Source organism: Passer domesticus, chromosome 7 (genome assembly GCF_036417665.1).
Source record: "Passer domesticus isolate bPasDom1 chromosome 7, bPasDom1.hap1, whole genome shotgun sequence".
Taxonomy (NCBI): Eukaryota; Metazoa; Chordata; class Aves; order Passeriformes; family Passeridae; genus Passer; species Passer domesticus.
In genome coordinates this window covers 36,423,247-36,446,798 of record NC_087480.1, presented here as the reverse complement: position 1 = coordinate 36,446,798, position 23,552 = coordinate 36,423,247, and the positions used below count along the sequence as shown (strand labels likewise).

The following is a 23,552-nucleotide window of genomic DNA, read 5'->3' as shown; positions in this document are numbered from 1 at the left end:
AGTTTGAATGCCAGCTTTGAGACACCTGTTTTCTGGTTTATTATTTATTCAGTAGTCACATTAAACTCTTGAATTCCTTTAATTGCAGCTGCAATTCTGCATCTCTCATACTGAGTCAGAAGTTGGAATGCAGGCAGCACAGTAAGGAAAACTCAGCTGAACCCTTTTGACTTTTTTTTCATTAGGGATGTGCCTGTTTTCATGAAAGTAATTTTGGGCAAAAGTGGGGCAAGTATTAAGTCTCAAGAGATTTTTTTTTTTCTTAATAATTTCTTCTGGCTGATGCAATGCTTATTCTTAAATTCTTGGAACAAAATAAACAAGGCTCTACCTCCAGGAGTCTCTTCTGCTCCCTAATTGTAATTCATCACCAGAGTGGCTGCACTTGTGACAACAAATGAGTAGAGGGTCTTGTTGGAGTGTGTGTGAGATGTTCTTAATTAAAAAATTCCTGAAATGAATGCATAAAGATTGCCCTGTATTCCTTTATTGTGATTGCTTATGTACTCCTAATTTTCTTTTAACATTTATTCAACATAATTGAATTTTTCTGTTCTCTTCATTTTATTTCTGTGTTGATCTGCCTTCTGGCATCAACTGCCCAATATTCAGCAACTTCTTGATAGCTGGAAATGGCAGGAGTGTCAAGGAGTCAGCATTGCTCCACTGCAGAAATTCAGCTGTTCTAGAAGAGAGACAACTCAAGGCAGAGCTTGTTCAGCAGCATGGCAGCTGTCATAGCACTGACATATGAAGATAATTCTTCTCCTCAGTAGAATATTTTCTCTGAGTTGACAGGAATTTTAGAAGTAAGATTTTAGAACCCTGAATGCCTTGATAGCCATCTCACGTTAGCTTTTTTTTCCTGATAAACTAACTAAGCATGACTTTCAGAAGAGCAAAAATGGTCTGAAAATCTAAATGAAAGTGTCTGTAAACTAATGTTCTTTGTTACTTGAGAGGAATGCTGTCTACAAACTCTGCCTGGAAAAAGATAGAAACTTAACTAAAGTATTTTTTATATATTTTGAGAGGTAGTTCTACACTGATCTTCTCTCTAGACTGGTTACTTGGTTTTCTTCTTTATGGGTTTATTCTATTTCAAAGAGGTTTTCTTTTGAGAAGGAGTTAATTCTCCAGTCTTTGAATGCAAATCTTATTTTGGGCCCATTTAATTATTTTCCTCTAGATTTTTTTTAGACACAGCTTTCATTAACAGGGCTGAATTAAGATTGCTTCAGGCTCCTTTTAATTCAGTAAAAGTTCATGTGCATTTGGGCCTTTACACAAATATTTTTAGCTCGAACTTGGGCATTCTCCCTGTCAAATTCTGTGTGCTCAGTTACACTTTGGCTTTCCCAGTGAATACAAGAGAAGTACTGGGCAGTCAAGCACAATGTCTCAGCTTGACTGGAAAACCTTGTGTGTGCTGGATGTGGTGATTTTCCTGAAACTTCCTCTGGATCTTCTCAAGTTCATGCTGAAAAATGTCTGTAACAGATTTCTATAATAGATTCTGTAACTTTGCTGGTGGAACTTAAATCCTGTTTCAGGCATTTTCTCACAATTTAACTGCATGGTCAGATGGATTTGGAAGACAGACTGCACTTACCCAGACTCTCTGGTATTTGGAAGCCATGTAAATGAAAATAATCATTAAAGAAGTCTGATTAGAGAACTGCTTGTTATAAATTTTTTTGTTATTAGTCTGTGTTTGTTTGCTTGTGATTTAGACAGTGCGGTTAATTTTGGTTGCTGATGGCTGCACGGTGCTTAGATGTCCTGAGAATAATTATGATAGCACAGTGAAAGCATAAAAATGTGTTTATTTTCTCCAGTGGTACCAGTTGCCATAATGAAAACATCACCTTTCTTTTTAACCTTTCCTTTCATAGCATATAAAAATGTGCCTGGCATTTTAGAGGGCAGGAACACCTCTCCTATGAGGAAAGGATGGCTGAGAGAGCCAGGGATGTTCAGCCTGGAGAAGAGAAGGATCCAGGGATGCCTTAGAGCCCCTCCCAGTGCCTAGAGGGGCTCCAAAAGAGCTCAAGAGGTGCTTGGGAAAAGGGCCTGGAGGGACAGGACACAGGGAATGGCTTCCCACTGCCAGAGGGAAGGTTAGATAGGATATTGGGAAGGAATTCTTTTCCTGGCACAGGTTGCCCAGAGAAGCTGTGGCTGCTCCATCCTTCCATCTCTGGAAGTGTCTAATGCCAGGCTGGACAGGGCTTGGAGCAAGCTGAGCTAGTGGAAGTTGTCCCTGCCCATGGCAGGAGGGTGGAATGGGATGAGCTTTAGGGTCCTTTCCAACCCAAACCATTCTGGGGTTCTGTGGCTCCACAAAATAGAGATCATGTTGCTTTCTGGTACTAGAGGTATTAATGTCAAACAAAGGGAAAGCCACAGTTGAGATCACTGAACATAAGAATATTGTAATTTGATTAATTAATGATAGCCAAGATCAGCGAAGCCATCAACTTTGGGGAGACAGCACAAAGTGATGCTGAGCTTCTTGCAGCCATTTCTTTAGCTGCCATGGAGGGGAATGCAGAAATGCAGCAGTGGCTGTCATCTCTGGGGTAGGATCATCTCCCCTGGAGTGACTCCTTGGGGTGTTTTAGATCCAAAAGGGAACTGGAGCTGGGAAATGCTGCAGACTTCTGGCTGAGCCTACTGGCAGCTGTATTACTGTGTGGCACAGGCTCACTGTGGAGACTTTATGGAATTAGAAAATCACTAAAATTTGGGAGATTACCTTGTTGCTGACTCCAGCAGCTGTAAAGAAGCTTTTTTTTATGGAGAATCCTGGTTAACAAGACACAATCTGAGAGCTTAAAAGCTTTTCTGTAACAGAAATACTCTGTTTTCAAGATAAAAGTTATTTGTAAGGGATTTATATTCCAAGTAACAGGAGAAGGTTTTGTTGGTTTTTCCTTTAGGATTACAAAAGTAATGGAGAAAAGCACCATTTGATATTTGCCAACCTAAAGGTACAGCTCACTGGAACCTGAAGATAATTAACTGTTGTAGTTCCAGCTCTGACATTTTGATACAACTTCCTCATCCACACAGTGGTGTTCTTTAGGTCTGTCTGCAGTGATTCCCACTGTTTTATAGAAATCCTTTATGAGTTTTTAGTTAACACTTTTTATGGTAGATTCATACATACAGCATTTCAAATTAGTAGCTTTAGGCTTGCAAGACAGCCTAATTTTATGGTGGTTTTTGGGGTTTTTCTTTTTTTCTTTTTTTTTTTTTTCTTTTTGTGGGTGGGGGGTTTTTTGTGTGGTTTTTTTTTTTCTTTGGGTTTTGGTGGGTTTTTTTTGTTTTGTTTTGTTTTTGACTGCCGTAACAACACGGTAAGTATATGAACTCTGGTGAAAACTCACCAACAATTAAACTGGTAATTTCCTCAGAGTTCTAAAGCTGAACCTTAAGCCTGCAGGACAGAAAACATGCCATGTTGCTCTTGTTCAACTGTCAAGCTAGAACTGCATAAGAGACTACAAAGGATTTTCATTTTCTCCTCAAAGCATTTTTGGAGAAGTCAGCAAAGCAGTTATCTTATGTATCCATGTTGAGATGTTGAGTACATGTTGAATTTTCTATTATGTTACATTTAATTATACTGTTAATGGGTTAATGTGTCAGGATTTTTCTCCTTGTTTTTTTACAGGATTCTGCTCAGGAGAGTGTCATCAAACGAGATATCCATCGTACATATCCAGCACATGATTATTTTAAGGATACAGAGGGAGATGGGCAGGAATCTCTGTACAAGATCTGTAAGGTACAGTCAGTACTCTGAATTTTAAAGCCTGTTCCATATTTCGTGTGACTTTCTTTTGCCCTGCTAACCATTCTCTGGTCCAAGTTGTTAATCAGTAGGATTTTAAAGCTTTGTTTAGATTGCATGTGGAGAGTGTGGTGTTTCTGCATTGCCTTTTACAGCCTTGCATTTGGTACCTCCTAAGGTGCAGGTGAGAAGAGGCTCAAGCTGGCTTTGCTGAGGTGAGAGGGAGGAGCCTTTTCAGAGGGAGTGGTGTAGCATCTTCTCCTTTGCTCTGAGGTGGAGATTTGCAGAGGAGGAGAAACAGACCCAGAGAGCAAGCTCTGCTGTGAGGTTAAACCAGAATGTCTGTAGATAATTAACTGGAGAACAAGTTTTTGAGCATTCCGCTGCCAGATCACCTCCAATGAAAAACGCTCTTAAGTTTTCCAATTTGCACGTGAGAAAGTTGAGGTTCTAAATCAGTAGATTTGTCCATCTGGTACAGACAGATTTCTTTTGTTTGATAGAGATCCAGAAGGTAAATTATTGCAGCCAAGCAGGGACTTTTCTTCCTGGCTGTTGTAGATTTTGCTGTGGTTTTGGCAGTCAGTTTTTGTTTCACTTTTTTTTTTTTTTTATAAAATGCATGAATTTCATGTAGAATATTCTGTAGAATATTATGTAATGTAGAATTCATTCTGTTCATATAGAAGGAATTATTGCCTTGGGCAGAGCATTTCCCTTTTCCCTTCCTCTTCCTTGTTGCTGTTTCTACCTCCTGCTGATTACTAGAAATGATGGAGTTGTCATGGGAAAGAGAAAAAAGTGTTCAGCCTTTGGGGCATAATGACACATTTTCCAATTCCCCAGATAAATTCTGTGGTGATACAAACTCCTATTCAAATAATAATTTGGATGACTATTAAATATAGCTGCTTAGGTACTGGGATTCAGTATTGTGAGCAATTCACAGTTTCAAAGAAATACAAAATTAGGGAATAAAGAGAGCTTTCAAGCAATGGTAGTGATTTCTTCCTAATCTTGGAGGGCTCTAGAGGGCTACAGGAACTGTGCCAGTCCATGAGAAAAATAACAATACAGGTAATTGTGGGCTTGTCACTTTGATACCAGTTAAGTGAACAATGATGGAATAATTCAGTTTTTCAAGAATTAAATGTGAGAAGTATGTTATAATGAAAGCCTGTGAGTTTACTGAAAATAGATCATGACAAGCTAACACAGGAAGCCAGAAGTACAGGTTCCATTGGTGAAGGTGTTTTGATTGGAATTCTGTAGCTCCTGTAGCCTGCCAAGCTCAGAAAGTAAAAATGCTGGACAAGTTAGAGCATGAACAAGATACACATTAAGGAGTTAAAGCCTGGCCAGCAGGCTCCTAAACAAGCACTGAATAAAAGGATTTCAGTCAAAGCATGAGGAATATCCCTTGTTCACTCCATGTACTCTGGAAGAAACCAGAAGGTCCTTTCTCATGAAGATATCTTGGTGACACAGAGAAAAGGGGATGGTAAATAATGAGGTGTAAAGGATGTGGAGATGCATGAACCTCCTGTAGGAGCAGTTTGTCTTGAGCAACTCAATGTTTTGCAGCTGCTTTTATTTACAGTGTCCAGAATTAAAGACCTCTATTCTATATTGGAAAGAATTTGTAAAGTTCTGTGAGGATGACAAAAGAATTTGGGAAGATTCTTTGAAAAGAAAAATCCTTTTTCATTAAGGCATCTCTGTCTATTTTGTTTAATAAAGAACAAATAAAGGAGTAAATCTGTCTGAACTGGAAGCAACTTAGAGGAATTATCTGTCAGCAGGCAGCTTCAGAGGGGCACAGACCTTTCTGGGTTGTTTCCTTTCTGTAGGAAATGTGAATAATTCTTCATGTTTTCTAAATCTGGGGGCTTTCCTTGCTCTCAAGGCCTCTCTGCTCCTGCAGAGAAAGTTGCTGTAGCTGTATCAAGGCACCCCCAACCTTGAGAGTAATGTGCTCTGACTCCATGATTCAGAAGGCTGAACAATTGCTTTATTAAAACTATACTTTATTACATTAATACCGTATTATATCTATACTAAAGAGATACTATACTGTACTGTACAAAAGATACTAAAGAAAAAACCATGGCTGTCTGAGACAGTCAGGACACAGCTTTGACCCAGTTGGCCAAGGCAACAAAACAATCCTCAGCAGAATCCAATTGACAAATCCCTTTGGGTAAACAGTCTCCTGTGCAAAACAACAGGAGCAGTGAATAGAGATAAGAATTGTTTTCTCTTCTTCTCACTGCCTTCCCCAGGAAAAATCCTTGGAGAGAGAATTATTTCTCTCTCTGTTCAGAGAATGTGAATGCCACAGTTAGTTCTCCTTTCTTGAAGGATCTTGAAACTCAGAAGTGCTGCATCCTTGACAAAGTCAGGCAAAAACTCCAGCAGGCCTGTGTGGATGAACAAGGTGCTCCTGGACAAACTCCAAGACAAAAGGAAACCTACAGAGGGTGCAAACAAGGGCAGCTAGTCTGGTAGGAATGTAGAGAAATTGTCCAAGCAGACAGGGATCAGGTTTGGGAAACTAAAGCCCTGATAGAATTAAATCTGGCCATGGATGGGAAGGGTGACAAGAAAATATTCCTTGGGTACATCTGTGATAAAACTAAGATTAGAGACAATGTGGGAGAAAATGTTCCTTCCTGTCCAGAAGGAAAGGCCAAACCTGCTTTATTTGAGACATGGACAAGGCTGAGATACTTGATGACTTTTCTGCCTCTGTTATCACTGGCAAGTGCTCCAACATCACTGCTGAGGCCACAGAAGGCAAAGGCAGGGACAGAGAGAATGAACAACTGCCCAGTGCAGGAGAAGATCAGGTTTAGACGATTCATGGAGCCTGAAAGACCACAGAACCTGGTGAGATGCATCTGTGGTTCTGAGAGAACTGGCAGGTGAAGTTGCTAAGCCACTCTCCATCATATTTTAGTTATGGGTGTCCTGTGAAGTTCCCACTGAGTGAAAATTGGGAAAACATAACCCCCATTTTTAAAATGCAAGAGAAGGATCCAGAGAGGCCTTAGAGCCCCTCCCAGTGCCTAGAGGGGCTCCAAAAGAGCTCAAGAGGAACTTGGGAAAAGGGCCTGGAGGAACAGGACACAGGGAATGGCTTCCCACTGCCAGAGAGCAGTGTTAGGTGGGATATTGGGAAGAAATTCTTTTCCTGGCACAGGTTGCCCAGAGAAGCTGTGGCTGCTCCATCCCTGCATTCCTGGAAGTGTCTAATGCCAGGCTGGACAGGGCTTGGAGCAAGCTGGGCTAGTGGAAGGTGTCCCTGCCCATGGCAGGAGGGCGGAATGGGATGAGCTTTAGGGTCCTTTCCAACCCAAACCATTCTGAGATTCTGTGATCTTTGATCAGAGGCTTCTCTGTGTGTCCATCAAGTTGAGAGCTGCTCTTCCTGTGAAGCATTTTGTGTTTACCTGGAGTTTAATGACCTCTGTCACCCAGCCACTTGTTCTTGATGTTCTGCATAGCAGCTTTGCAGTCACTTTCTAATTCCCTGCTCCAAACAGCTTTGTCTCCTCAGCAGCCTTTGACACTGTGCTATTTTTATGTGTTCTTCAAGGTTTGTGAATATTTGCAGCACATCTTTCTGCAGGGTTCTGTGAGTGACCTCACCTTCACTCTCCGAGTTAAAACTGAGTTTATTCCTACCTTTGGCTTTCTCTCCTTTAAGCAATTATTTGAGTGAGTAAGGGGATGTTCTATAGCAGCTCAGTTCCCTGAAAAGCCTTTGGGTAGGGCTTGATGAAGGGTTTATAAAAATCTTGGTAATTGTAGTGACTCCCTCATGTGCTCGTTGGTTCAAAGAAGGATTTGGGAAGCATTGCTTTCCAATCTTTAGCATGGAATTATTAATAAATTTACTGATTACACTGAAGGGTTTATACCTACTTGGCAGTATTGAGATCAGACACAGCTGCTGGGGAGACTTCCAGGCAGTAACTAATCCTTCATCCTCTCATACTTTTCTTAAATGACTGTGGCTGTGACAGGTGTCTCCTTGGGTCTGACTGAACCTTGTATTTATGTTTAATAAACTTTTCTCCAGTATGTGGGTTTTCAAGAAATATTGTTAAAGCCTAATTAATCTGTTTATAAACTTGCCATTCCATTGGGAATAAAAAGTAGTAATCTGTGCTGAAAGTAATAATGTGGCAGCTTTGTATTACTAGAGTAACTTTTACCAGAGGTGCTGGGTACTTATGCCTTTATTCTAATGTGAAAGCAAGAAGTTTGAAGAATGGGATTTTTGAATATGGCTGGGAAGGGTCTGTCCTCAAGTAAGAGGGTAGAAAGCTGAAGAGCATTTTCTTCATTCTCTGCTGAAATGAGAGATGATCTGAGCTGTCAGATAAAAAGGAAAATCATTAAAAGCTCCCTGCCTCATTTTAACAGGTCTGCCAGTTTTTGTTCCAGCTCTTTATCTCCTCTTCAGAACAGTAGGAAACCAGGAAAGATGGGAACTTTTTCTGTTGCAGAACATTTATGTGACAAAGTACCTAAAAATAAACTTCAGAACTGACAGTGGTGATAAGGAATGAAAAGAGTTTCAGCTTCTAGACTGGAGATTTCACTTGAGGACACCACTTAAGCTGGATTTTCACAGAGCAAATTTTGGGGAATCTTTGTGAAAACTGCTGCTTCTTGCCTGCCTTCTGTTTAAATACTCTGCAAATTCTAGCTGTGTTTGAAGAGCTCACCTCAGTGTTACAATGCATAACTGAGTAGTGCTCAGTGCCTGCTTCCATGCTCTGTCCATACTCACAGCTTGAGGCTCCAGGGAATCAGAGCACCTGGCAGAATTAATCCTCTCAGCTCTCTGCAGCGTGTGCAGTGCAGAATTTAACATGAGAGGTGTTTTCCCTAATTTTCTGATTAAAGTAACCGCTATTTAACAAACAGCCACTGTGATTCTAATGGGGAACAGGGAGCATGGTGCAGGAAAATCAATCAGGTAAGCTAGGACTGGGCAGACTGTTTTTGGGAAAATGTTTTTCAGAAAATGGTATAATTACTTCTCAGAGGTTCAGAGTTGGTGTTGGTGTTTGTCAGTAAGCTGAGGCCTTGCAGAAGGATATGAATCATTTGTATCAGGGTCTATTTTGTTACTAAATACTTATCCCTTTGTGGATGAGATTTGTGGTTTTTTCCCCCATCCTGGTCTCACTTGCCTGAAGGTTTTAGGTGCAGGATCAGAGTGGTAGCTGGTTTGCTGTGAGACCAAACACTGTGTTTTAGTTACAGTGTGTGTTTTTTGTACCCACATTAGCAGAGAGAATAACAAACTGCATACCACTGGAGTGGGCTCCATCATGGAGTGGTTTAGTTTTTGTTACTGTATATTGAAATATGGAAATACCTTTGAGCTGCTCTTCTGTAACCAGCAGCTTCTACGCCCATGATAAGCTGTGAATGATGGGTTATGCTTCAGCAGAGCTGCTGCTTAGTGCTGAAAGTCTGATTTTCATAGTTTTGGGGTTTTTTTACATTTTCATTTCCATTTTATTTCATCATGCTTTTTCAGGTAGTCACCTCACTGTGCATGTATTCTTCTACATTTTTCAATCCTTAGTATCTCCTTAGATTTACAAATGGGAAGTTTCAGTGTTTGTCTAGGTGTAATTATTTGTCAGAGAGCAGATCTCTTTTATTCCTGGAGAAATCTATTTGCCAATTAGAGGATAAACACAATCAGTGAAAATTATTTTTCACCTATTTTTAGCTTTTTTTTCTTTGCTTCTGGGTTCAAGGAGCAATTATTGTCTTGTTTCATTCAAAGGATTTTTAGTGTTGTCTTCTTCTGATTACATTGTAATAAGGATCCTTCTCTGTGCATCTGTGCTCAGCAGCCCCATTCCTGCACATAGTGAAAGATGCAATGAAATTATGTAGAATTTTCTGCTGAGCCTGTACCAGTGGGAAGGTCAGCCCTGGAATCCTGAAAAATGCTGGGAATGCTCTGTTTGGGGCCTGCCTGGTTGAAGGTGAAGATTTCTTCATCCTCTCAGCTCTCCCGGCCCTGGCAGAGGCACATTGTGTAACAGCCTCTTGCTGTTGTACTCCAGAAGTGAGTAACTAATGTCTAAAAATACAGTTTTCAGTTAATGCAGAAATTCCTTGTGCAATGTGATACATACTCAGTGCTGCACCCATAGGAATATTATTACTTTCAGACTGTTAGTCTTATAATAAATTCAGGTATGGAGTTTTAAATTCTGCTGTTACTAAAGTTATTTCGTGTCTGAAGATGTAATAAAATACCTTGTTGTGAAAACATTAAAATAAAAATATTAAATAATTAAAATATAAATATATGAATAATTTTAATTAATAAGCATATAATTTAATTAATGAGAAAAATAATAAAATACCTTGTTGGGTGAAAAATATGCATCAAAGTATGGGTGTTTTCCTGAGACACTGAGTTTCAGACACCATGGAAGTCCTTTATGTCTCCTAAAGCAGATTTCAGCACAGAGCTACCTCTGTGTTAAACACTGAGTAGCTTCCCTTGGTCATTTCATAGAGAGGCATAACCTCTCCTCTTCCTTACTTAAATCTGCTGGCACTCACAGACAGAAGTTCAGAAATCCAAACTGAGGTTTGAAATTCAGCCATCTTTCCCTTCATCTTTTAAATGCTACATATGGAATTTTTCTGTATAGAAGATTCTAATCTTGGGATATTTTCCTTTGTTAATTATTTTGGAGAAGAGTTTCTGCCCAACCCCGGGGTTCTTGGTTCACTTTCCCAGCATGCAGATGATTCTCAGTCATGGACTTTGAGGAGACTCCGCTTCCAAAGAATTCTCTTTCTAATGATGAGTACTAATAACTCCATAGTAGCTCTTTTCAGAATACAGATAATTATTAAAAAGATGTCTCAATTCTGTGAGATCTTCATTTAGTTAAAAATGAATGAAAATAGGCTTCAAGTCAGAACCTTCATTAAATCCCATTTATGAGACAGAGAATATTTAAAATCTCAGATAACTGGGGAATTGTAATTGGAAGTTCCTCAAGAGCTTAGGAGAACAATAAGTTAAAAACTGTGAGATGTCACAGGTTGTCATGGGAAAAGTCCCATCCTCTTGAAATGATAAAGTTACAATGACTGCAGTGGAAACAGAGGATTTGGTATTTTGCCTTGTTTTTATATTTCATGTGGAAAATGAAAGTTCCTTAGAAGCATAAAGTTTAAATAGTTAATCTTAGACTGTTAGTTCATGATATGATATTATGGGGGTATCTGTAGGCAGCATCCTTATTTTTGAGGTTATTCTGGTTAATTACATCATATTTCAGCACTAGCAAAACCCATAGGTTGCTTAAAAATAAAACAGTATAACTGGAAATGTGATGTGCATTAAGATTCCAAAGTCTCTTTGCATTGGGTCGATGCAATGAAATCATGTATATTTTAGAGACTTCATTAAAAACTAAACCTTTAGTTGTCAGGATTATGATCTTTTGACTTAAGAACAAAATCTTTCTTTGTTTGATCTAATTCTGATGCAGAACTGAAGTTTGTGTCCAGGTATCTGCAGACAGCTGCTTGTCAAGATCGGATTTTGGGGAAGGACTTTGTGGAAATGAATTTCAAAAAAATTCTTTTTCAAAAACTTTTTAAAAAGTGGATCAAGCAGTTAATTTTTTTCATGTTTTTTGGTTGTTTCAAAGACATTTTAATAATTACATCTTTTTACTGGGGCCTTTTTACATTTTTCTCCTATGTAGGCAGTGTCCACTAAGTAATTTCATATTTTTATTTAAACCTATTATCCAGTACTTGCTGATTTGTAGTTCTATGGATCAGCCTTTTCAGAAAAGTTTCAATTTTTTCATCTCTTCTGTTTTAATCAGGCAATTAATGGTTTACTAGTTTACTTTTCCCCTCAAGCTTTTTGGCTGAATACTCTCTGTTCTTAATAAATTTTCAGTAATTTTATTCCTTTATAATTTATGATTTCTTCTGCTATTCAGTTGGACACAGATCCTTCAACACATCCCCTGTTAGGAATGGTTCCAGCAGGATAACAAACCCTGTCATTCTTCTGTAATAAAACAAACACAAGGAAAGTTCACGGGGATTTTCTGCTGGAGTTTAAATACAACTCCCTTACATTGACCATCTATTTTCCAAGCAGAGACTTTGCCTTCCTGCTCTGGATGTGTTTGAAATGGATTTATTATGAGTTCAAATATGTTTAGGAAGTTGATTATGAAAAACTTTGCTGTTCTTCCTTCATATTTTTGTATTTAACTGCAGAGTGAGGATTTTTTTTATACCCTTCTTGTTTTCCCTCTTTTGCTGTAACTTCAACTTCTTTCAGAATCTCATAAGAAGTATGTTTTTATTTCTTATAACTTTCTGTACTTTTCAATCTATGTCAGTTTTGGAAGCAGTTTGTTTTCTCCTGTGTGTTGCTTTCTCAATGCTTGTTTGAAAATAACTTGTTTGGATTAATTTATTGCTATTTTCAGCAAATTATTCACTATAATGCTTCTCACAACAGAGAACCCCCAGGCACTGATAATTTGATGTTCATTTTTCAGCCTAGATTTTTTGAAGCAAATTAGAAGTGGTTTTTTATAGTATGAGGAAATCATAAATCAAATTTCTCATTTGTGATTCTGCACATCTGCTTCTAAGTGGAGCTGGCCTGTCAAAACCAGGAATAATACATCATTTAGGAAAGCTACAGAGACAAGACATTAGGCATCTACAAACTGATAGATCTGGGCAACAAATAGCTGAAGACTCATGATGGTGATTAACCAGTGGATGATTCTAGTTAATGACATAAAATATTAATTTAAGCATCTAAAGTAATTTCTGTGAATTTAGTACTTAGTAGCTAATTAACTTCTTTATGGAGAGCATTCTTTTTTTTTTCCAATTGAATTTTGTAGCTGCCATTGTACACTTCTCAGGTTTGATTTTATGTTTGACTTTTGTGACTGGAGCTGTTTTAAACTCTGAAGCTGGATTGTGATGGTTCATTAAACATTTTTCAATGATTTCTGTGACTTTCTGAATTTTCTTGTCCACTGAAACTGAGCAATGGGCTGGGATTATTTTGACTCAGCTCCTAACTAATGCCATCTTTCAAAAGAGTGGTGAGCAATACAGACAAAAAGGGCAGAGGGCTGCAAGTCCCAGGTCAGCTTTTCCCAAAGGAAATGTAAGGCTGAATTGTTCAGAAACATTGACCTTTAAAGGAGTACTCGGAATATTCTGCGCTTAGAGAAATCCTGTCTTCCAGAGTCATTGCAGAATTCCTCACAAATACTACATTCTCCCCATCATACTGAAAAGTGGATTGTCTGATCCTTGTGGCTCCTTCCTCCCTTTGCTTTGGTGTTCCCTGGTTGCACCCTCAGTACTTTGCTTTTTCTCTCAGGTTGTCCCTCCCTCTGGTATCAGTCCTGCTGCTCCTACTTAGACTTTCACAAGTTTCCACAAATTCTTAACATCCTCCGACAGCTCTTTAAAAACAGTATCTGTCTTCTCATCTTGAAAAGCAAAGGGGAAGGAAAGGTTAGTTATTTTAGTTTGGGGATTTTTTTAAGAGTAAGAAAAAGCATGTCTGTCATACCGTAGGAAAATGAGTTGTGTTCATTCTTCAGCATAACAAGGGCATGGAAAAACTGTTTGATGAAATCTTCAGGTTAGAGTAGTTCTCAGCAGTTTTCTAACCTTTGGTCCTGTACTTGCATAATGTCAGAACTTGTTTTTCCAAAAACAAACATTGACTTTCCCCACAGCACAAACTACCCTCGTTTTCATGTTATATTTGTTGCATCTGGTAAATTTCTGTCATTAAAAGTTCTGTCATATAAAGGTCTATCATCACTCATCTGAGCTGAATTATCCTTGGTTTAGGTGAAGGGAAATTGCATCCATCTCTTTTTAGGCTGATTGAAAAACAAAAATAATAATTTACAACTACAGCTTCTGTGGAAGGTTGAGAGTGACCGGTGGGTGATTTTAGAAGAGCCCTGAAAGCACAAAAGTGGTTACAGTTTTACCCCCTAAGTGATTTTATCCTGAGTAGTGTTTCACAGAAAATCTTGGAATGGCTTTGACTGGAAGAGACCCTAAAGTTCATCCCATTCCATACCTGCCATGGCAGGGACACCTCCCACTGTGCCAGGCTGCTCCAAGCTGCATCCAGCCTGGCCTTGGGCACTGCCAGGGATCCAGAGGCAGCCACAGCTCCTCTGGGCACCCAGTGCCAGGGCCTGCCCACCCTGACAGGGAGGAATTTTGTCCCAATATCCCATCCAACCCTGCCCTGTGTCCATGGGGAACATTCCCTGTGTCCTGTCACTCCAGCTCCTGGTGGAACACATTTCTTCAGCTTCCCTGAAGACCCTGGCAGTGTCCTGCACAGCTCCTTGATGGGAACACAGCTTGGTGATGCCTGTATGCATTTTAAATACAGTTTGATTTTCTTTTTTTCTAGGCCTATTCTGTCTATGATGAAGACATTGGCTATTGCCAGGGACAGTCCTTCCTTGCAGCTGTGCTTCTGCTTCATGTGAGTTAATTGCAGAATGAAAGCTTTGGTATTTGAAACAAGGCAGCTGTAAAATGAGTTGTAATGCAGCCATGCTGTTTGATAGATATTTATTGTTATTTATTTGCCTGTATTAATTTTCCTCTTGTTTTTTGGCTGTAGAGATTAATGGCTGCTATCTTCATGAATGTAGATTTCCTTTGTCTGGGAGAAATAGATTAAATTCTCAAGTACTTCTGTGTCAAAACCTGAAACCAATTTGTTACATACTAATTTTTTCTTTTAATTTAGTTGTCACCTAAGTGAGTTCCCTTTGTGTTTATGGGGAATTTAACTCCAGGAGGTGTTCTCAGAACAGTTCATCAAAGCAACTAGTCTCACTCATTTTTTGGAAGATTTTTTTTCTCTTAGGGACATTTTGCAATGTCTTCTGAGGAAAAGCTGATTTTTAATCTTGATATTTTAGCCTGTAATTAAAAACTGCACAAATTTTGATTAGTTGCTTCCTTTATAAATACATGGGCATATGTCCAGAGATAAATAAATGAATGCACAGGTTTTATAGGTGTAAGATGCTTTGCATCTGATGTCTCAGTGGCAAAGCAGCAGATTTAAATAGTGTATTTATTAAGGTAAAGTCTATCTGAATTAGCCACCCCAAAGCTCAACCACAATTCTTACTCAAGCTCTTGCCTGCTTTTTCTCTCAGGTTTTAATTAGCAAAATCAGTCAGGATTGAAATACCTTTTGAAGTGTGGGTTTGAGACAGCTGCTGGTGTTATGTATGTTACACACACACTTCCCAGGGCATTTGGAACTCAAATTCAGATTAGTTTAAGTTGTAATTCCTAGGGAGAGCTGTGATTCCTTGAAGTCTTGAGAACCATGATACACAGCAGCAGCGTTGCAGAGAAGCTTTACATCTTCTAAGAATAAACCCAGAATAGTCCCATTATTGCAGTCTAACTAACATATACCATACAGCTTATCTAACAGTTATTTTGCAATTAATTTTTTACCCAAAGCAGGACTTCGAGGCTGCTCTGGAAAAATGAGCTATTGTCAATACGAGAGTTGTTTGGAAATGTGTGGGTGTCACATTTTTAACATTTGACTAATACCTCAGCTCCTCTCCCTTAGTGCTGTGCTGTCATTACTACAGAGAATCAACTCTGTTTTTAGTGTGTCTGGAGCTGGAGAAAGTTGGGACTGTTAAAATGGAAATTACATTCATTTTAAAATGTCCTTTATAACTTTTGGTTTCATCAGAGGATATTAAAGTAAAATGCTTAGAGAAGGAAGAAGCAAAGAGTCTCAATGAGCCCATGTGACTGGGGAGCTTCCTAAGATGCTCTCAAATTCCTCTTTTTCTCAAATACTCCAAACAATCTGTATGCTGTGAGCACTTGTAAGACCCTCTCTAACTGTTCTACCTTCACATGGATTTCTAGACCCCTTCCTTTCCCTTTTTTCCCCTGGGACAGGTTATCCTTTCTCTTTAATATAAATGTGTTTCAGGCATGGTTGGGTAGCCTCCATCCTCTGCTTTTGTGATTTTGCTTCTCATCAAATTCTCATCAAGAGTATGCAGGTAACTTCTAATCACAGGCACACAGTGTTGCCAACTCTAATAATTGTACTGTGAGGCTCACAGTATTTGACTTTTTTTTTTCTTGTCTATTTTTCAGAGTCATTGTCTGTGGGGGAAAAAAAACCCCCTAAAATTTCACTTTAAAAAATTACAAATTTCTGGCTTTCGTGATTTCAGAGAAACAATTGCAAAGGGCAAATATCTAAATGCTAAAAATCAGAATGGCAATGCCCAAAATTTGTGTTCTGCTTAAATAAAAAAAAAAAAAGAAAATTTGATTTATGATTTTGATTTCTTATGGTTGGTAATACTGGAGAGCCTCTGTTCACTGGGAGCAGGAACCTGGGGAGCTCTTTGGCCTAGTCCTGACCTCTGTTCCATCTCCCTGTCTTGGGGAAGAGATGGTTGGCAAAGCACAAGAGTCTAACTGAGCATGTAGGGTAGATGTGCTTGTGCATGAGCACCTGTCACTTCATTAGTAGTAATTGTATTTTATCAAATCCCCTGAAATTTGCACTCATTGTCTTACAGAGCAGATTCAAGCCTTTTGGTCAGGATCAAATTATTTCCTCCCTTTACTTTGTCTGCAGCTTTTATATGCTGTCAGTGGGAATCATTTCATCCAGATAAAATTGTGATTAAGAGCTTTGAAATTCCTAAGAATTTGTCTTGGGTAAATCAACACCCAGGCTGATAGGCATCAGCCAATCTGGAAATAGTTTGTGCTAACCACTTACTTTCCTTTATGATGTCTGAAAATGAAAATGAAACTGTCTGCCCATGGCCCTGGAGACAGGCCCTAATCAAAAGTAGTGCATAAGATGAAACCCTGAAGGGAAATATCAAGAGCCTAAAATTCTCTTTGAAGAAAATGCTGAGCTTTTATCTGTAGCTGATATTTGATAAGAAGCTGGCAGTAGGCCAAGTGAGTAAATACACTGAAAGGTCAAGAGTTGTTCTTGATTCTCAGCAATTGTTTTCATTGTTACAATATGGTGCTTCCAAAAGAAAGGACATTTTGGATGTGATGGAAAGGTTGATTTGGGTTCTGTTTGTGCCTGTCATTGCTGTGTTACCTGAAGGCACAGGGGAAGGTGATGTGGGGGTTTTGTGACACAGGGCTTCCCACCAGGTCAGCATTCAGTGGGCTCAAGCCAGCAAATGGAAATGTGGAGTGGCTCACACAATTGTGTTAGTGCCCCCTCCCAAAGCACACTTGGATCAGAAATTTTGGTCAGAATGAAACAGAGATAATGGATGTAGGGCTTCTGAAAAAGTCAGCATGGTAATAGATGGGATTGTGAGAAACCTGACTTCAGAGTTCAATGTCCTGGGGTTTCAGTGAAGGTGGATGAGCATTGTTCCCACTAGAGGTTGGTTGTGCCTTAGTTCTCCTGAATTTTTCCCATTTAACCACGTATCTCTCAGTAGACATCATTGTAATGAGTTGTTATGTTATTTTCTTTTTTTTTCCTTATTTTTTTATGTGCCTGAGAGGAGTTGTGTACTGGTTGTTCTCATACCTGTTTGACAGAAAGAATGCTGCTGACTGTTGTGCTGCTGTAGGGATGTAGACACACATGAACCTGTGATATGATCCCACATTTTCTTCAAAGAAGATCTTACAGAGCCAAATCCAGATGCTCATCAAGGAGCATAGTCCCACTGACATTTCAGTTGGTTAATTCAGCATTCACAGTACTTGGCTGAAAATTCTAATACATCCCTGGTCCTGAATTCATTGTGCACAAGGTGTTGAAGTGTGTGTGTCTGTGTAAGGCATGTCCAGCCTTAGCTCTATTATTAACCTTATTTTTGTGTCTTTTTCCAAACAGATGCCAGAGGAGCAGGCATTCTGTGTATTTGTGAAAATAATGTATGACTATGGCTTGAGGGACCTCTACAGAAATAACTTTGAAGATCTCCATTGCAAATTTTTCCAACTGGAGAAGTTAATGCAGGTGGGGCAGAGTAACAAATTATTCTTCAGTTTGTTTCATAAATGGAAATGCTGGCATGAAGAAGAGATGAATGCTTTGCTTCCAAAAGCCATTGGACAATCAAACCCCCTCTCCTTTTAGAGGTGGGGTAAAGCAGAGTTTAACAGCTGAATTCAAACATCTTGATTCAGATTTGTTTCTAGTTTCTTTTGGCTCTGATACACCACTTCTGCAGCTAATCCTTGTATCCAAGCAGGTATTTGCCTTTGCTCCCCTCTCTGTTTCTCTTAGAGAGAATATCTCTGTGCTATTGAGGCCAGTGTATCCTTTGGACTGCCTCCATCATTGTCCTACTTTCCATGAATTATGTGGGTGTTAAGAGGTCAGGCAAATCAGGACATCCTGATGCTTATGAAATACCAATCAAGTGTGGACCACTGGGCAGGTTTTATTGTCTCTTCCAGGACTCTGCTCTTTTTTCAGCTGGAATTATTTCATCAAGCAGTTTAGCACAACTGAAGGGCTGCAAATGTTATACATTGTTATTGTGACTAATAAGGAATTACTGACAGTTCCTTAAGCCCTGCCCTTCTGTTGGCACCGTGAAAAGCTGCTTGCTGAAGTCAACTCTCACAGATAACCATACTGAAACCAAACAAAACAGACTATTGCTAATTTAATGGTATTTTTTCAGATGTCAAATTGTGTATATTTCATACTTGATGGAGTGGAATTTGCATACTAATTAATGTGACACTTCAGCATATGGTCTTCTCAATATTTATTTATGTCCACAAAGATTTTTGTTAACAAAACAGATTTTATTAACAAATATACTCTTAACAAAGATACTTTATTAAATGACTGTGTCAACACTGTTCAGCAGGATTTTCAGTGCTTATTTTGTGTTGCTTGTATGTGCTCCTAGTTAGGGAAATGGTCTGCTGGAGTTGTGTGCTCTGTTGCTTTCAAGCTCTGCAAAGCGATCTGGTTCCTGTAGCCATTGTTTTGGGGGTTTTTTTGTGGCAGAAGCATTTATTGCAAGACACAGCAAAGGAAAAACTAAAAAATGTACACCATGACAGAGATTTTACAACTGCTCTGCCTTTCAACTGTTGAAAATTCTGTAATTTCTCAGTATATTCTTTGATACTGTGATAGAATCCACTGTGGATCTCTTACTGAAAACTGTAACCATGGGCACTGAAATTTATCAAGAAACATCTTCATTGCTCAAAAGAAGCCAGGCTTTCACTTTGTTGTGTTTTTTGATATTTAGCAACCCTGGTCCTTACTGCAAGTATGGATGAAGAACTCAAATTAATGAGGAATACTGAAACATTTATTTTTTTTCCTTTATTGCAGGAGCAGTTACCAGACTTGCACAGCCATTTCTCAGACCTCAATTTGGAAGCTCACATGTATGCATCCCAGTGGTTTCTCACTCTTTTTACTGCCAAGTTTCCACTCTGCATGGTCTTCCACATCATTGACTTACTACTTTGTGAGGTAAAAAAACATTGAATCAGAAATTCCTTCCTCCACTCCATCAATGTTTCTTCTTGTTTTGTTTCATTTTGTTGAAATCCTTTACTGATTAATTATAAAATCTGTGTAGTTATGTAGAAACCATGGTTATATGGAATAGAAGATGTTCAGTGAAACACTGGTTTGCTTTTAAAATTAGAACTGTTGCCTCATTTTTTGCTGAGAGGTTTAATTAAGAATATCTGATGCACACACCTGTTTTTCATTTTAATTTGTTAAATGATTATTCAGAGTTAGGAATTGTAATTTCTTGAAGACACCTAGTAAGGAAGGCTCTTCAAGTGGCCTGACTCAGAGTGCCCACAGACAGAAATGGTGGTGCATGGTGGCCTGGTATTAAACAGTGAGAAGAGCCAAACACAACTGAAGGAAGCTCCTTCCTTTTGGTTCTTTTCCCTGTTGCTCCAACTAGGAATGCACTACTCCAGATACAAAATGGTGTTTGTCTGTGCTGTAGGTATATCTACACTTTCTTTTAAAAGTCAATCAGAATAGGTTGATAGTGTAGAATATTTATTTTGGTAAAATACCAGTCCTTCCTTCAGTAAATGGGAAGTCCATGGCATTACACCTGCTTTTAAACCTGTCACTGATTTCCTCTCCAATTTCAAGGGGTCACAAACATGAGAATAAATAAATAGATAAAATATTTGGTAATTTTAAGTGGTGAAGGCTTCATGAGTATGAAACACTGTTGATTATAGTTAATTTTGTTAATTTTTATTGTGAAGTCTTTTCTCTGAGAATCTTCAGGCTTGCTGCACATGCCTTGGTAGGATTCAGTCCTTGAGACTATTTCTTATTCTGCATATTGGTGCTCAGTTATCAAAGCAAGGTAGGGTAATATTGGCAATGTTTATCTCAGTGTGTCTGAAGTAATTGGGGTGGGAAAAAAAGGTAAAAATCCAAGGTGAAATCCAAGGGGAAAGTAAGAGAGTGCAACATTAGAACATGTTAGGGAAAGGGAAACTTGTCAGTGTTTGTGGAGGGTAATCACACACAGCTAAAGGAGCCTCTTTTACTGCAGCTAAAAATGAACCAGAAAGAGTAAGAACATTTATTTCAAGTGAGAAGATGCCTGCAGACATCTTGAGAAAGAGTGGGGCAGTGAGAAGACAATGTCCTGAGGCACCAGTGTGGGCTATCAGAAAAGTGCTCCTCAGAGTCAGGACTCAAAACACTCTCGAGTAACAGGCAGGTCTGAGAATTTGTAGGATGGGCACAGATTAAAGTCATATTAAAATAAAAATCTAGCTGGCCCTTATTGTAGCCAGCAAGTCAGTTCTGTAGGTGTATGGCCACAGGCAGAGCAAGGAGAAGCTGTTCCTTGACAGAGGACTGAAGTTGTGTCTCCGGTCAGCCTCTGGAAGGAATTATGGGGGAAATCAAAATATATTTTTTTCTGCATTAAATTGTTCCTTACTTTATCTCTGAACAACCAGCATGCTGGTAATTCTGGCAACTGGAATGAGAAAAAACAGTGGCAGCTGTTAACACTGAAATATGTTCTGCAGAAAAAATCCCCAGAAAAGCAAGAAGCCTTTGAAGTGAATTATCTGAAGTTTTTAAAAACAAGCTTCCAGCCTTCTCCTTACTTTGTCATAGATACAGATGAATTTTAAATACCCTTCAAGTTCCTGACTTGTGCTTTCTCCACATCCTTGTCCTGTCTGTGGTTACAAAATGTTCACCTTCTATACAACTCTTACAGGAAAGAAAAAATTAGGGGAAGGAAATAATTTAAAACCATTGCTGCTAACTAATAATTTTAAGGGAGCCAATCTGGTTGCCTTGAAAATATTTGAATTATGGGTGAACAATTAGTGTGTTGGAATAGCTGATCTCTAGAGGTCCCTTCCAACCGTTCAGTGATTCTGTGTCAAGCAAGAGTTTTAGTTTTGGCTCGGGTTTTTGATTTTTAATTGTGGAAGAATAAAATCAATTCTTACAGATACTCAGCTTTCAATCCAGAGAGGAGAAATACCTGTTGGAAGTGCTGCATTTCCCAGCTAAACAGGGAGGCACATTTCCTTCCCCTGCCTGCACAGAGGCAGAAGCTGAGGATGGAACTCCTGGGCAGAAGCATAACTATAAAAAGGAACTAAAGTTACAATGGGAATTAAGTTTTATGGAGGAATTTTTTTAATCCCATCAAAGTGAGCGTCATTACAGTCAAGGTCTTCTCATCATTCTTACATGAAATACTGCTTCAGAGCAATTTTATGTAAATTTGCACAAATTTGGGATTGGCCATAGCTTCTGTGTGACTGAGTTATTTTATTCTGTTGTCTTCTTAGCACCTTTTTTTTATAATTATTTTTTAAGTTGTCACCAGGCTGTTGAAGATGTGAATAAACTCTTCAAATTACTTCAGTTTCCAGTGTTCTTAGAATATTACCTGAGTAGTTCTGGTGCAGAATCTGTCACTCATCCCCATGCAGAAATGAAATATTTTGAATTATTTTTCTTCCCTGTGACAGAAGCTTGAAGAGAACTTTGGGCTTCAGGCTGGTACACCACCACAGTGCCTGGTACATTTTACAAGGCTCAGCTGCTTGTAATAAAAACATGAAACTATTGATCCAGGTGAAAGTTTTAATGTGATTATAGCAAACTGTGTGGGTTGGAGCCTGGAGATCTTTCTGCAAGGTTCCTTTGAGCTGCCTGCTGCAGCTGTTTCATTTGTCTTTTCCCCTTTGCTATTTCTGTTTGCATTGAAGAACATTTTTGTTGATGAAAAGCAGAGTTGTATTTGGACTTGTCAGTCTTATCTGTCAATATGACATGATGTTATTGAACACTTCGCAAGCCTGCTCTGTTTTGCTGTCTCCTTTTGTTCTATTTTAAATTATTTATTTAAAGTCATGCTCAGAAATAGCAATTCGTCTAGGTAAAGTTCTTGTCACTCAGAGCTGATCTCAGTGCAACAGCTGCACCTCAGTTGTGCTACAGAATATCAAACAGCTGACATTTCACTGCATTTTGTGTTTTAAATTTCCAATTTAAAATGAAAATATTTGTTTTAAAAACACTAAATAAATGACCTTCAGCAGGCATTTAGAAGAGAAGAACAACCCAAATTAGTTGGCAGATAATCTGTAAGCGTTTTCAGAATTGTCATGATTTTTTTTTTCTGCCTAAAAAAGGAATTTAACCTTTTGTGATATATATTGTTCTGCCAAAACTAAAGGAGGTGCAGAGCTCAACTTGTCATTCCATTATTAGCTGAGAATTGTGAAACACTATTTGTAACCTCCATTTTAGGTTGATCTGGCTATTTTTATGTGCAGTTTTGGGGTATATAAAATACTTAAGGACTGTACTTCTCTCCTTTTAGGCAATATGCAAAAACCTCTCCTGCATGCTGATCTTCCTGGGCTGGCACAGACACTTTATTTTAGTGTCATAATACATAATTTGACTATGTAATTTGACTACTAAGCTGCCATTCTGACTGGGTCATGACTGGGTACAAAGGGATGCAGCTAATTACCAGTTTGAATTTGAAATTATTTAATGTTTACTAATATAGCTAATAACAAAGAAGGGAAAGTGCCTTTCACAGGGCCACAGAACACAGTGCAAGAAGGGGGAATTGAAAGCTAGGATGCCATAACTTCTTGGCCTTTATTTATCATCTGTTGCTTTCAGAATATCGTGTAAAATATTTTTTATAATCGATTTTGAGAAATTGTCTGTTATAATGAAGGCTGATAGGTGGCTTTAGAACTCATTGAAAATGTGAACACCTCGGTGCTGCTAAGTGAGCACTTAGTGAAAACATGGCACCACATTGTGGAGATATGGTTATTGGGAGCACTCCTTCCTAATGAAGCACTGAAAATCAGAGCAGAATCACAAGTATTGACGCTGAGGGTTTGATTTCTGTCTTGTGTGTGTCTTGCTGGGATGGATGTGCCAGGAAACGCCGTCTGGTAGAGCTCAGGGCTGGCCGGCACCGCGCTCGCGCTGCCTGAGGAGGAGGGACCATAGCAGCCTGCTATTTTTTATCTGTCACTGTCACAGTCTTCTGTGATGCCTTCAACAGAGCTGAGAAAGAACAGACGAACATTTCAATTTATTAAACTTCCTCAGGAATTGAGTCAAGAACAAGCC

At 38.9% G+C, this 23,552-nt stretch overlaps 1 protein-coding gene across 9 annotated transcripts in view; it reads left to right on the top strand.

Annotated features, from left to right (window-relative positions):
• RABGAP1L (RAB GTPase activating protein 1 like) overlaps window positions 1-23,552 on the top strand; it is a 223,066-nt gene that overhangs the window by 116,582 nt on the left and 82,932 nt on the right. For all 9 annotated transcript variants that reach the window (XM_064427734.1, XM_064427731.1, XM_064427733.1 and 6 more), the window contains 4 exons: window positions 3,680-3,793; window positions 14,304-14,378; window positions 17,784-17,909; window positions 19,254-19,397. In XM_064427734.1, coding sequence (XP_064283804.1) covers window positions 3,680-3,793; window positions 14,304-14,378; window positions 17,784-17,909; window positions 19,254-19,397 — 459 coding nt within the window. The remainder of the gene's footprint in view (window positions 1-3,679; window positions 3,794-14,303; window positions 14,379-17,783; window positions 17,910-19,253; window positions 19,398-23,552) is intronic.